Source organism: Eretmochelys imbricata, chromosome 3 (genome assembly GCF_965152235.1).
Source record: "Eretmochelys imbricata isolate rEreImb1 chromosome 3, rEreImb1.hap1, whole genome shotgun sequence".
NCBI lineage: Eukaryota > Metazoa > Chordata > Testudines > Cheloniidae > Eretmochelys > Eretmochelys imbricata.
In genome coordinates, this window is record NC_135574.1 from 210,861,240 (window position 1) to 210,877,054 (window position 15,815).

A 15,815-nucleotide genomic window follows, 5' to 3' on the forward strand; every position below is an offset into this window, starting at 1 on the left:
CCCCCCCCCCGCAGGTAATAACCTTGCGACCCCCTGAGGGGTCCCGACCCCCAGTTTGAGAACCCCTGTGCTAACGGAAGGAAATGTGGATGCAGATGTGAGGATTATTAATCCTTTGCACAAAACATAAATTAAGCAAGAGATGTTCTAAGCACTTCCCAGGGCGGGAAAATGGTTCAAACAGTAACGCATGTGTTGGTGTTGCTATGTTTAAGAGCTCCGTTGCGTAGGAGGGAGTGTGAATGCCTCCTGCTCAGACATAATAGATTCAAATAAAATAAACGTTACCAGACAAGGAATAAAACTCACAGAGCAGGAAGAGGAGAAAATTACATTTAATTATAACCAGGGAGGTGTTCAGCCAATCACAGGCCGAAACCGCCCAAATGACACTCAGTGACACTACATTCAATCATATCATTCCTTCCTATCAGCATATTTTAACTCCCTCCTCAAATTATTAACCCTAGCTACAACTTGATGACAGCACAGGGAAGTCAAAGACCCCTAAACCTTCTTAATCCTTGCATGTAAAGAAAACATCTCAACAAGGATTAGAGTATGGTTTTGTTTTTATCATAAGGGAATTATCTTAAACAGGATGAACTCCTCTCTGTCAATATTTTATTTTTCCCCTCCAATAATGTGTCTATAGCTGAACCTTGATTTTAAAAGCACCATCCTTCACTTCTACATTGAAACACACAGTAGTGGGTGTTTTACAACGAGAGTGTGGATGGTTTAAAAATGTCTTTTGTATGGCAAAGTTCACTATTTTGGACATAAGTCTTGTGAAAAAAGGCAGGAAAATTACAGCAAGACATCAGTGCTTCAGTTTATCTAACCTAACAAGTATGTGACAGAACAGGAGACTGCCAAGAACATCTTCATGTTCTGTACAGATCTTAATCTCTCCTGTCGTAACTCCCCCTCCTGCCACCATCTCATTATTTTGTCTCTGTTCAAAAAAAAAAAAACAGACCACACATGATCTAGAACTCCTGTGTGTGGAATAAGGAGACCATCTCTGATAGATGCACTTCTTGTTTCAGGCGCAGGGAGTGCCCACTGTGCGTCAGTTTAGTTGTATGGCAAAATGGCAATAAGGAATCAAACTGATTCTCAGCTTGCTGATGGACCAGATGACACTCAAAAGAAGAACGGCATTCGGATTTCAGATCCCCTCCTGACTTAGGGTACTGTTTACACTGCAATCTGAGTGCAGCTCATATAGACATACCCAAGCGAGTTCTGACCTACACGTGCTGCAGTCACACCTCTGACTGAAGTGGAAACACACCTGTAGGCACAGACTGCTCAGATATTTTGGGTGCAGGGATTGCTAGTTGACACAACATCCTCTGACAGGTTTCAGAGTGGCAGCCATGTTAGTCTGTATTCGCAAAAAGAAAAGGAGTACTTGTGGCACCTTAGAGACTAACCAATTTGAGGCTGCTCTCCTTTTCTCTCTCACTCCAGGCTGAATAGCTGTGGGGAAGATGCTTCTCACCTAGACATGGTGGTTCACTGAGGTCATTTTACCATTATATAAGGTGCATTTTTTAAAACCTGAATGCTTTACGGTAATTCATCCTGAAAACCTCATAAACCCCATCAAGTGGCATCACTATTCTAATATTACACTACAAACTATCTCAACTGCTAGAACTATATTGATACCAATAGTAAATGCAAACTAAAACAACTCTTAAAGGGAATACTATGAGAAAGGAACAGGTTTCTACTGGCTGGACAGGCTGATAGAAGAGGAACCAAGGACTTTTATGGAGTGGGCTGCACCTTCTAACTGGAAGGGCTGGAATATTTAGACCTAGGTACAAATGCTGCCAAATATTTTATTGGTTTCGTGGCCAGCAAGGCATGACATATGGTGTAACTAACCTGATATTAAGAATGGGGAAAATTTAATCTGAATATCAATAAATGCAGACTGACAAGAAGATCCTTTAAGCTGCAGAATTCATCTGTAGGGAAAGGTGGAACACTCACTGTTTGCACAAAACACTAGGAAGTGTACTACATGAATAATCCTGCACTGGCAGACAGACTAAATGGAGGATCCAATCAATAGGTCGTTCCCATTTAACTTCTATGGTTACATAAAAATGACATTAGGGTGTGACTGGAGAAGGTACACTGCTACACATTGGGAAGTGGAAAACATTTTCTCCCAGCTGGCAGAGAAAAACTGGCCCAATTCTGATCTAATTAATTTTAGACCACATAATTCCATTGAATTCAACTGAGTTATACCTGATTACACTAGTGCAAGTGGAAAGATAATTCCTTTCCTGGTCCATGACAAAAGGTAGTCTTCAATCAGACATAAGAAAATAAACAATATGGACAAGGATACCAACTGTGAATTAAGAACAGTCTCCCAGATGTGACATGTTTTGTTAAATACTCTTACAAGGGGAAAAACCCATTTATTTCCTCCAATGTCAATCTATTTTGCCAGGATCAAACTTCTACCTTTTAATAAATTACGGCAGTATAAGAAAACCTTAAGATACACGAGGATTCCAGGAACACTGAGAATTTAAATTCATATGAAGTAAATGAAGATGAACACATTGACTGAGGCTTGAAACTTTAATTTAAAAAAGATACCCAAGAATGGACTAGTAATAGATGGTATCATGCCAATGCAAACGGAAAATGGTTTTTAAAAACCATCTCCATTTTAAGTAAATTTGAGTGCACACTATATAAATTGACTTAATAATGGTCTTCTTTGCTAGCTTTTTTGAAATATAAATCAGGTACGTCTATGCTACTCAAAATCCAGTATGTGCGCAATGTTAACCTAATGAAAACATTTTATAAATACAAACTTATTTTTAGTATTAATAATTGCAACATACTTAGTTACCTAAACATGTAACCAGAAACAGAACTATTTCATGTAGAATCTATCTGCCAATGGAATCTGTCTACAATGGAAAAATACTTGCTAATCCTTTAAACATTATTGAAAATGCAAATATACTTCATTCTTGGATTAAAACAATTGCAGATTTAAGGTTTGGAACAGTACACAGTATCCGTGCATAAGCAGCCTACAAGGCGGTTGAATACTTGTAGGTACTAATTACAATTTAGTGAAAAACAAACTTTTCATAGTAAGTTTATAACAAACGTACTCTTCAGAAGCAAGGAGAGAAGATTTGTTCTGTATTTATGAAGAAACATCCATTTATTATAAAACAAGATAGGAGATCTTCGAATTTAGTGGAGACAAGGCAACATTAGAGCAACAACTTCAGAGCTTCTGAATGAAATGTAGTTTCAAACTTGCAAATCAAGATGAATGTAGCGCCTAACATGCTTTCTTCTTCTCTCTATAAATGGGATGAAGTAGAGAAGCAAAGCTTCAAGGTATAAGGATTAGAGCCATCTGTGAGAAACAAGGGCAAAATTAAATATTCAGTATAAGCTTTCTTGTATACAATTTTGTCAGTTAAGGAGCATATGTTTCCTGACATGCTTAGCAGGGGTGTGTTTTGGGGGTTTTTTTGTTTTAATTTTTCAGGCACTCCAAAGCCTCCAGGCATAGGTTCTCTAATAAACAAAGCTTATTTATAGAATGGTGGCATTTTCTAGACTGCCATATAAAATGACAGTTTAGATCACATATACACACAGCATCCAATAAAATTGACTAGTATGTAGTAAAAAGTGCCCCCATTATTAACGGCCTCCGCTGGAGGATTTATGAGAGCAACATTTAAAAAGGTGATTTCTAAGCAAAGAGAAGGTGGATGTTCAATGAAAGTGACAAGCAGGAGAAAAGTGAAACTGCTGTCAAAGGTAGAATGGGAAATTGGATGCACAATTTCATCCTTGCCTGACCAAGAAAACTCTCGTCTCTCTGGGAAAGCGAGGTGTCAAACCATCTCTCCTCTCTCTTTGCCAGAGGCTCTGAGGGCTGTTACAGTAGAGCACTCTTACAGCTCTGGGAGGTCATGTGGGCTTTGTTCCCAGTGGAGAAGCCCACCTTGGGTAATACTAGTTTAGTATGTGTTGGTCAACGCTTCAAGTTTTAATATTATTTTGTTGACCTTGAACCAAAACAAGGTCTTTCCCTTAGTTTGTTGATTCTGTATTATGAAAGGACAGAGGAAATTTTTCTTCCCCCTCCTTCCTATCCATTAGGTCTCCCAGAAAAATAGATACCAAAGAATGAAAAGTGCATTACTCATAATATCTGAAACCCTCATTTCCATTAGCAACAACTGCCTCGAACTGTTAGAATGCCAGGGAAGATACTTCCTCCTCTTTTAGCTTCAATAAGAATTGTAACTAAAATAACCTTAGATACGGGGCCGGATTGTGATCTCACATCCATGAGACCTGGAACATTTCTATTTGCTTTAATAGTTACTCCAGACCTCCACAGAAATCTGGCCCACTATTTTAAACAGAAATACAGGTAACTCCAGTCTCATTTCCTATCAGTTTGAAACGAAACTGGATTTATTTGGCCCCATGATTTCTTACTTAGAAGAGGTGAAACCTGCATAAGAATTATTTGTTAGAGCAGCAGGTTGTATATTTACAATCGCAAACTGAATGAAAGCCCCTCACTGGTGTAACGAATTAAATTTTTAGACGTCATTAAATCGGCCAATATTTGAGTTCTGGGGTTATCAGAGAATACACAGGTTAGATTTCTCCATTTATTTTCATTTGGGGAATTTAAGAATGCTGTATTAAGTCAGACAGTAGATTTTATTTTGACTACAATAGTTTTATTTATTCCCTTTCTGAGAGCATGGCTACAGACAAAAACAAGCTTTGTGATAGGAAATCAGTTTGAGCATCCAGTGGTTCTCAACCCTTTGAGCATATTCCATCCCTATACAGATATTACGAGTTTTTCCAACTAGACTCTAAAGGACCTCCATTTTTGTCAGCATTCCTGTAGTCAACTGAAATCTTGGCACTCATTATTTGGAAAGCTCTCAGCATCGGAATACATGTTAGGAACCTTGTCACTGGAGCACAATGAAGGAAAATCACAAGGACATCTTTATTTTTTCAAGCTGCAGATTTCACAGTATTATTTGCATCTGAGACACTTCTTATAGAAAAGATATAATATGAAAGGGTGGTGGGGGAAATCAGAGGGAAATACATTTTTTGAACAGCAATTTATTGTAAAAAGTCTTAAATAGAATGACTTACTTGGGACTCTTATCTGGTAGTGATTAAGTACAGTGAGAGCCTCCACTGCATCTGTCTTGCATTCCCATTCCAGCAGACCAGAGAGCGTTTTGGCAGAAGCTGGTAGAATAAGAGAATCAGACCTCCTTGCTCCCAGAACAAGTAATTTTAAAACATGAACTTTATCTAAAAAACAAATATTTACTTACGTTTTGGATCAAACACTTTATATTTGATGAAAGTGAGAACTTCATGGTCATCACACAACTGCCACAGGAATAAAAGAAGAGATGAAAATATGACCAAGGTTAAGATTGAAATGCCTATTCCCAAATTCTGAAGAAGTGACTAATGACACTTAGCTTAGAAACTCTTGTATTCGACCAACGAGAGTTGAATTTTATTTAGGGTAGTATTCTCTGCATTTTTAAGTGGAACAGCACATTGAAGGAAAAAAAATTAAGATCCCTTCTGCTGTAAAAGATGTGTAAGAAACTTGGGAAAATTAACATTTTCTAACACGAAATGCTATTTGCATATCTGGGAGGACAGGCACCCAAAACAAAAAGCATTCAGCCTGGAGAGAATTTCCAGTAATTTTTAAGACAAGTTATTCAGGAAAATTATAACATGCTTAGATTGTAAGCTCTCTGGGTGCGTCTACACAGCAATTAAATACCCGCAGCTGGTCCAGGTCAGCTGACTTGGGCTATGGGGCTTGGGCTGCAGGGCTAAAAATGTCTACACTCAAAATTTTTAGCCCCACAAGCCTGAGTCAACTGATCCAGGCCAGCTGCAGCCATGCTATGGGTCTTTTATTCCAGTGTAGATGTAGTCTTTGTGACAAGAGACTGCATCTACCTCAGTTTGTACTGTAGGTAGTACAATGGGGCCAGTCCTGATTGGGGTTTCTGTGCACTACCAGAATATAATAAAATATTAAGTTAGATAGAGGCTAGGGTTGGGCATTTGACCTGTCCAAAAATAACAGGTTAAATATTGTCAAAAATGGTCAAATATTTTAAAGCACTAATTTATTAGAACAATAACTATAGTAATAAAAGAGACTTTATGGTCTTCAGTAGGCTTAACCTTTAGATACTTATGCCTAATTACAATAAAAGATTACTTAACTGAATTATTTGAACTCAGAAAAATGTGAAACCCAATGAAATGAAGTTCTGTAAACTGAAATAATTTCAGCAAATTCTAGCAAATGTTAAACATTTAAAAATGAATAGTTACAAAAGAAAAAAAATGAAATTAAATCTTCTGTGTTGGGAGGAGGTCTAATGACTGAGCCCTCCTCTTCCCCCATCATTCCCTTCAGAGTTAATTTCTGTATGCTCATCTAGTCAGGTTAGATTGTAAACTCTTTGGGACAGGGACCAGGTCTGAACTTATTTATTGTGCTCTGTCAACCAGCATGTACGCTGGTGGCCAGGTATACAAAGCAAGACAGACAGACTGACTATTTGACCAATATTTGTGTATGTACAAGCACACACACACACACTGTTTGTTCTAGAAGATTCCAGCCAACCAAGATGCTTAACTTTCAGTTAGTTCACCTTTTCCCCCAAACAGATGGCATTAGCATGCAATAAAGTGTGTGATCAAGACATTTAGATACGCTTGCTAACAGATGGTACCACGATGCAATTGAAAAGGCAGGCCACCCCCTACAACAGGGCATTCCTACTGAAATATCTGACCATAGTCAAATAGGTGCTCAATTGACATTATTTGACAGGTCAATTGACTGGCTTGCCAACCTTATTTGAGGCACAATAAGGTAGTCGGAATTTTAAACAAAACTACCAAAATAAATATTTTAAACCATTTATAGCATGGCTAAATATTTGCACAATTACCCACATGAAGCATGGAGGTAGCTCTGAGGTACGGAAAGATAAGAAATGACTGAGCAACCGTTAAAAAAAATTAGGAAATCCCAAGTTAACTTCTCAGCCATCCCTTGTAATCTACAGTCATTTTTTATCTTCACTACCATCTCTCCTTTCCCCACCCTACCCTTCAAACCACCATGCACTAAGGTCTTCATTTCTGGCTCTTGCTTCTCACATTTTGTTTGTTAAAGTTGCCATATTTCCAGGTTCAGGAGACAGAAGTACAAAGATCTTTTCACAGCTCAACTGGATAGATTTTCCATAAAGGGAGCAATGCTAAGCACTGCAAAAATACAGGGGCCTCTGTTCATATATAGCATTTAATGGGCTCCATCTTAAACATCAGTACTGTTACCGTTCAGTTACCACAACTGTTCCTTATTCAAAGTACAGGGAAGGACTGTGTAATTCCCAGCACCAATGTATGCAACCATAGTTTTGGATTTCCTACCTTTACGAAGGTTTCTTCAGTCACACACAGGGGTACATTATAATAATGTAGCACGCAAGAAGGTGGCTGGATTATATTCTTGGATGCCTGGCCAGCACTGGTGAAGCGATTATTCTTGCTCATGGCAAAATCCTTGTAACTACTTGTACCATCCTCCAGCTCAAATATCTGACTGGGAACTACTGAGTGCTGCTTGGACACACTGAGATTTAAAGATACATAGTTAAGAAACACCCCCCATTCCGACTGAAGCTGTTCATAATCATACTTTTAATATAAGGAGTCTCAAGGCAAGAAGAACAGATGACACGCACTTGCAGCAATGTGAAAAAAGTATTGATTCCCTTGTTTAATGCTTGGAGAAGGGTTCACAGATATGGCAATACAAAAAATTTTCATTAATGACTGTCAAAGTTAGCTATTGTCTTTGTACGTTAAGTCAAGTATGTTTACCAAGGTGTGTGTTGTACTGTTAAAAACTGCATAGTGCATGTACATCTGGTTTATATCTCACAGATTTACAGCTTGAATATCCAAAAACCTTTTTGATGCCCCATTTTGTAACTGTTATTTACCACCTTAGATTCTTATTCCAATTGAATTATTTGAAAATTTTTGTGAAGTGTCAATCAGTTGTTGTAGCAATAGGGAGCTGAGATTTTGCAGTCAATGCACACCTGAAAGTGAACTGCCAGTGTGATAAATTGCATATTTACCAGACATTAAGCCTCTTCCCAAATAACTTGACATTGTTGAGATGTGTGACAGCTCTTTCCACAGCATACTCATCACCCATTTCTACCAATGCTGTGCCTGGAATAGTCTTCATAAATTTTACCTAAAATAGTTCAGGAATAAGTGACAATGCAGTTCAAAGGAAACCATTACTGTAAGAATTTTGCAAGTTCTTCTGGAAAGTTGTTACATGCCAACTTAAAGTTTTCCCTGGTATCAATAACTCTGCCTAGAAAATAAGCTGTTCGCAGCCCTTAAATTCCAACATTAGATAGACGGAGTTGGGTTTAGTAGCAGCTTCCAAGTTCCTAATAAAATATGTTTTACCTTTTCAATATTTCCGTACAAGCAGAACAGGTTGAAGACCCTCGAACAGTTCATCTTTAGCTGATGCAACCCACTAACCATAACAACTGAGCCAGAAGGGTTTCCACCATGCATGTAAGAGGAGGAAGCCTGGGGTAGTGGGTAAGCAACAAGCTCTGGAGTATCCCGAGATCCCATTCGGTACCGGCTTGGTAAGGGTAACAAAGGACCATGTGATCCTACAGAAATGACAGAGACCAGGTTAAACACTACTCAGCATAAGCCTCGTTTACTTACAGTCTATTAATGCTCCACTATACAAATACTTGATTTAAAAGGACACTATCCACTAAGAATTCCTTGTGATTTACTAACTGAATTCCTTTTTCTAGCTAGAAAAAAGATTCAGATCACGCAGTTTATTTTCCTCCTGCCCACCCTCACGGGTTCTTCCTCCATGTTTAAGAAGGTTTGATGTTCAGTTAGTTTCTCCCCTGCTGACAAGTCAGTGAAACAACAGAACTGCTGTCAAGAGCACAAACTGCAAAGAGTATTTTAGTAAGAATTTTGGCTATTGTACTCTTAGAGGTTACTTGCTAATGTGTTTGCCCCTTAGAGGACAAGCCTGATATTTGAATCCAGCAACTGCATCTCATGCAGGCCTTAATGCTGAAATTTGCTGGACGCAGGCACAACAGCCCACCACAAACTGCAGCATCAGAACCATAATAGGTAGTTTCCCTCTACCACCACTGACCCATTTAACACACTCCTCCCAACGCAGCACACAAAAAATCCCTGCAAGAAAAAGTTAGGTTCTCTTAAATAAGCTGTCTGGCCAATTTAGTAGTCTACCGGCAGAGTGTCATGCCTCCACAACGGGAAATCCAAGTCTGAAATTCTAGCTTGAGGCCAGGCAAGGTTGGAATGGTTCAGAGGCAAGACACTCAATTTTTCTGGGGAGATGTGGAAGGCAGGGAAAGAGTGTCTTTCTTCAAACAGTTCTCCAACTAATTCATAAGCAACATGCATATTTAAGGCTCTACATTAATACAAATAAAAGCTGCCTTGTTTTTCACTATAGGTAAAGCCTCATTTTTCATGAAGCAATGTGACAAATTTCACAGTGGGCTCAACTGCATAAATCAATGTTTTAATGGTCACACTTTACTGAACTGACACAAAACACTTATAAAAGGTACTTGAAGTATTTCAGTGAATCATTTTCATTCACATTTTAGCTTGCAGGGGCTTTAACTACAGTGTTTCCTTTAGGGTGCTAGGGAGGTCTCCATTCTTCTGAGGCCTGGTCTACAGTACAAAAGCGAGGTTGACAGAAGGCATGTGTTGGGCATGTGTCTATGCTTAAATTAATCTCCCACTCATGTAGGGACCCCATTATGGTGACACAGTAATACCACCTCCCTGAGCAGAGGTGAGCTGTGGTTGATGTACTGAGGTAAACCTAGCATGAATACAGACACTGCATTACCTATGTCAACCCTCACAGTCCTCCAGCAGCTGTCCTGCAATGTCCAACACTGCCCACTCTGGTCATAACTGTGAACTTCACTGCCCAGGTATCATGGAGACCAGAAGCTCTCCCCACCCGCCTTTGAATCTCTGCAAATTCCTGACTGTCCAGCTTGGCCAGGCACACCTAGCTGCTCTCCACTGTTGTGTGCAACGGCCCAGCTGACCATGCTGGCTCCAGACACACCTGGCTGGAGTACACAGGAGATATTAGATCTTCTGGGCCTGCGAGGAGAAGTCGTGCAGGCATAGCTCCAGATTAGCCACAGAAACGTGGACACTTATAAGCAGATTGTCCAGGGATTGCGGAGAAGGGACAGGATACGGACTAGCAGCAGTGCTGCATGAAAGCAAAGGAACGGAGGCAGACAGATCAGAAGGCCAGGGAGACCAACAGTTGATTGGTGTCGAGCCGCAGACCTGCCACTTTTACAGAGAGCAGGATACCATACTTGGCAGAGACCCCACTACCACCCCACAGTCCACTGTGGATACATCTGAGGAGCCTGAATCACCACGAGGACAAGAAGGTAGCAGAGGACGGGGACATACGACTGGTGGGTTCAGCTGTGCCGCAAGCCAGGACCTGTTTGGGATGCCACTGCAGTCCGGTCAGTTGAACATGGATGACCCTGATACAAGGGATGGAATCTCGGGTAAGCGTGTAAATGTATTTCCCATTACATTGATGTACTTATGGCATCCCCCAACTCAACAGGACACAGCTACTGACAGATCTCGATGAAACTTTCATGGAGGTACTCTGCAATCCTCTTCCAAAGGTTTCTAGGGATAGCAGCCTTATTTCTTCCTCTGCAGTGGGATACTTCCCTGCGCCAGTTGGTGATAATTTTGGCAGGCACAGTTGCAATATACAGGCTAGTGGCATATGGGCAATGCTTTGGGACCCAAGCAGCAGCTGTGCTCTGTTCCTTTGTCACCCTCAGGAGTGAGATATCATCAAAAACCACCACCGCCTGTGGAAATGGTGCCACTCCCATGGCCCTCTACTCAGTTTCATGCAACTGAGCAAGTCCCTCATTTCCCTTGCCCCAGCCCTGGTGTGTAAGGCCTGCCAGGGGCTAAGAGTGGTGCCATGCACAAGCATTCTGAAGCGTCAATCAGCATGTCTTGTTTAAAACTTCAGGGGAGTAAGGGAAGGGAGTTCTGAATCTTTACTGACAATGGTACCTCTGTGCATTTAATCTGTAGCTGCTGCCTTGCAGCCTTAAGGGGTTCCCCCTCCACATCTGTGGAATGCCTGAGCCAGATAAGGAGGAGAAAGAAGAGGACTTGGGAAGACATGTTCAGTAAGATCCCGCATGCCAGTGCTGCGGACGACAGTGGTCGACAGAGGGCCTGGAGCATGAATGCTGCTGTCTCCAGGGAGATGGAAAGAACGGAGAGGAGAAAGGCCCCAGGGTCCCAGCAGGCCAAGGAGAGGGAGATGCACCAGTATGTAATGGGGCTTCTCCAGCAGCAAAACACAGATGCTGCAGACTCTTGTGGACCTACAGGTTCAACAATCATGGGCTCACCTCCCTTTGCAGTCCATGGAGAACTCCATTATAGCAGTTCCCTACACACATGCTGCCCCCCCCAGCCAGCATTCCACATGACATCAGAGGCCACATCCCTACCTCTTACCATTCCATACCAGGGAACGTTAAGGACAACCACAGCTTCACATTTACTGACATGGGAGAGCCATGGTTTCTGTACGTAACTAAAATAGACATGAATGTTCTTTCCCCTTAAGCTCCGTTTCCATAAATTTATGATTTTTTTTTTAATGTATTTGCTTTTAACTTGCACAGAATTTCTTTTGCAGTGTTTTCATTACTCTGTATAATTCTAGTGTTTGGAAAATAATTCCTTTTGATTACAATAACCCGGGGTGCTTTCAGTACCACCAACCATTCTGGAGCATGTGTGTGAAGTAGTCTGAGACAACTCAGAAGCTCAATGACAAACAGTGTAATAATCATAAATGTACAGCAAACACCACAACATTAACAGGTGCATTGACAGTGTTATGTTCATAGAGGTACACCAGACACCACACAATTCCTGACAGGCTCCAAAACAGCAGGGGCAGGTAGATCACAGTACACCAAAACACATTACTGTGGTTCACTGTTAAAGTGCTCTTTCAAAGCCTCCCTAGCTGTATAGCTCTGCATTACGTTTTTCTAATAGCCCTTCCATCTAGCTATTCAAACTCAGCAGACAGCTGCTCCACCTCTGCCCTCCACCCCAGCAGCAACTTCCCCCCCTTGCTTCACAGATATTATGCAGGATACAGCAGGCAGTTATGACCACGGGGGTATTTTTCTCATGGAGGGCCAATCTTGTGAGTAAGCAACGCCAGCGTTCCTTCAATCTACCAAAAGCACATTCAACTGTCATTCTGCACCTGCTAAGCTGGTAGTTGAATTTTAACTTGGTGCTGTTAAAGTGGCCAGTGTACACCTGAGCCAGGAGAGGAACTGGTAGGCTGGGTCTCCCAGGATTGTTAATGGCATTTCAATATTGTCAATGGTAATCTGCCAGTCAGGAAAGAATATCCCTGACATTGCTTTCTGAACAGTCCAGTGTTCTTAAAGATGTGTGTCATGCACGTTCCCTTACCAGCCAACACTCTCATCAGTGGAACGTCTCCAGTGATGCACCAATGCTTGCATAACCATACAGAAGTAGCCTTTTTTATTGATGTATTCTGTAGCAGGGTAGACTGGTGCCAAAACATGGATGTGCAGGCCTCCTATGACTCCACTGCAGTTTGGGAGTCCAGTGCTGCAAATCCATCCACTATGTGCAGCGCATTGCCAAGAGTCATAGAATCACAGAATATCAGGGTTGGAAGGGACCTCAGGAGGTCATCTAGTCCAACCCCCTGCTCAAAGCAGGGCCAATCCCCAACTAAATCATCACAGCCAAGGCTTTGTCAAACCTGATCTTAAAAACTTCCAAGGAAGAAGATTCCACCACCTCCCTAGGTAACGCATTCCAGTGTTTCATCACCCTCCTAGTGAAAAGTTTTTCCTAATATCCAACCTAAACCTCCCCCACTGCAACTTGAGACCATTACTCCTTGTCCTGTCCTCTTCTACCATTGAGAACAGTCTAGATCCATCCTCTTTGGAAACCCCTATCAAGTAGTTGAAAGCAGCTATCAAATCCCCCCTCATTCTTCTCTTCCGCAGACTAAACTATCCCAGTTTCCTCAGCCTCTCCTCATAAGTCATGTGTTCCAGTCCCCTAACAATTTTTGTTGCCCTCCACTGGACTCTTTCCAATTTTTCCACATCCTTCTTGCAGTGTGGGGCCCAAAACTGGACACAGTACTCCAGATGAGACCTCACCAATGTCGAATAGAGGGGAACGATCACGTCCCTCAATCTGCTGGCAATGCCCCTACTTATACATCCCAAAATGCCATTGGCTTGGCAACAAGGGCACACTGTTGACTCATATCCAGCTTCTCGTCCACTGTCACCCCTAGGTCCTTTTCTGCAGAACTGCTGCCTAGCCATTTGGTCCCTAGTCTGTAGCAGTGCATGGGATTCTTCCGTCCTAAGTGCAGGACTCTGCACTTGTCCTTGTTGAACCTCATCAGATTTCTTTTGGCCCAATCCTCTAATTTGTCTAGGGCCCTCTGTATCCCATCCCTACCCTCCAGCGTATCTACCTCTCCTCCCAGTTTAGTGTCATCTGCAAACTTGCTGAGGGTGCAATCCACACCATCCTCCAGATCATTAATGAGGCTATTGAACAAAACCGGCTCCAGGACCGACCCTTGGGGCACTCCGCTTGATACCGGCTGCCAACTAGACATGGAGCCATTGATCACTACCCGTTGAGCCCGACAATCTAGCCAGCTTTCTATCCACCTTATCGTCCATTTATCCAGCCCATACTTCTTTAACTTACTGACAAGAATACTGTGGGACACTGTGTCAAAAGCTTTGCTAAAGTCAAGGAACAACACGTCCACCGCTTTCCCCTCATCCACAGCGCCAGTTATCTCGTCACAGAAGGCAATTAGATTAGTCAGGCATGACTTGCCCTTGGTGAATCCATGCTGACTGTTCCTGATCACTTTCCTCTCCTCTAAGTGCTTCAGAATTGATTCCTTGAGGACCTGCTCCATAATTTTTCCAGGGACTGAGGTGAGGCTGACTGGCCTGTAGTTTCCAGGATCCTCCTTCTTCCCTTTTTTAAAGATGGGCACTACATTAGCCTTTTTCCAGTCATCTGGGACCTCCCCCGATTGCCATGAGTTTTCAAAGATAACGGCCAATGGCTCTGCAATCACATCCGCCAACTCCTTTAGCACTCTCGGTTCACCGGGGGAAGGAGCAGTCCTGCATAGCAGTAGACAATTAATGGCTCTGCAGACTTTCCTGACAATGGCCCCCACGGTGGATTTTTCAACTCCAAAATGATTTCCCACTGACTGGTAGCAATCCAACATTGCAGGTTTCCATAGTCCAATTACCACTTGCTTCTCCACTGTCAGCGCAGCTCTCACAGTGATGTCCTTGTGCTGGAGGGGCTGGGGCAGTCTCAGCACACAGACCAAGGAATATGGCTTCGCGCATCCAAAAGGTCTGCAGCCACTGCTCATCGTCCCAAACCTGCATTAAGATGCGATCCCACCAGTCAATGCTTTTTTCTTGGGCCCAGAAGTGATACTCATCATCTGCAGCTGCTCCATGAACTGGTTCTTGCTAGCTATGTCTCACGGCAACTTGTCCTCTGTGAAATCGTTCTGTTCCCTGCTGATTCAGTTCCTTCTTGTGACTCTGCAAATACCAAAAAATTGTGCATCCTGTCCTTGCAATGCTCATGACAAAGTGCTGCTCTGTGCAAGCTCCATGATTCTGTCAGAGATGGTGGACAGTGAGGAAGGCCACACAGATTTGTGGGAATTTTAAAAAAGGCGTGAAAAATCAGGGACATAGATGACATCATGAGAAAGGTGCATGCTGGACAGTTGACCTCTTGCTCCCAGTCACGCTTGCTAACTTGTTTCTGCCCCACAATGCTTGCCAGAAGTTCACAAAGACAGAGTGCTGGAGGTGGCGAGCTGCACAATGGGATACCAACCCATGGTGCATTGCACTGGGTAATGCCACAAGCACTCCTAGTGAGTAAGTGCAGTGCTAACACAAGGAGCCAAGTTTGCATGCGCACAAGTGATATACTACAGTGGCTTTATAAAAAGTTTGTAGTGCAGATATGGCCTAAGTCTGTGAACAGTTTAGTTTTCTCCCAGGCAGGAGATATGATACAAAGAGCCTACCCTGCAGTCTGGCCCACTGAGAGCAGAAACCACAGGAGCAAAATGTTCAAAAATCACATATGAACTTAGCAGAAAGAGGACTTTGTTTTCCAAGGGTGGGAAAATTTTCTTTGAGAGGAGAAAGGGGACTCAGCTAAGTTGGGTGGGCATGTTTGTATCCCTTTTTTCCTCACCCTAACAGAGAACAGCAAATGGAAGTAGTGGGAATTCAAGGCTTGAAGGTCCCTGGGAGAAAGTTAACCTGTATTGTACTGTACAATACATCTGCATAGGAAAAAGCAATACAAAATGCACTGACTTTTGGAGATTAAGATGACCAAAAAAATAAATAAAAACTTAACTTGCATGTGAGACTTATGTAACATTTCAGAAATCCAAGCAA

The 15,815-nt window shown here is 42.1% G+C and overlaps 1 protein-coding gene across 2 annotated transcripts in view; it reads right to left on the reverse strand.

The window, feature by feature from the left end:
- Positions 1–317: 317 nt before the first annotated feature.
- Positions 318–15,815, reverse strand: part of HNRNPLL (heterogeneous nuclear ribonucleoprotein L like) — a 41,650-nt gene continuing 26,152 nt past the window's right edge. For both annotated transcript variants that reach the window (XM_077814269.1, XM_077814270.1), the window contains exons 8-13: positions 8,614–8,831; positions 8,268–8,389; positions 7,552–7,753; positions 5,400–5,457; positions 5,212–5,310; positions 318–3,421 (exon numbers count right to left, since the gene is read on the reverse strand). In XM_077814269.1, the coding sequence (XP_077670395.1) occupies positions 3,366–3,421; positions 5,212–5,310; positions 5,400–5,457; positions 7,552–7,753; positions 8,268–8,389; positions 8,614–8,831 (755 nt within the window). In that variant the 3' untranslated portion in view covers positions 318–3,365. The remainder of the gene's footprint in view (positions 3,422–5,211; positions 5,311–5,399; positions 5,458–7,551; positions 7,754–8,267; positions 8,390–8,613; positions 8,832–15,815) is intronic.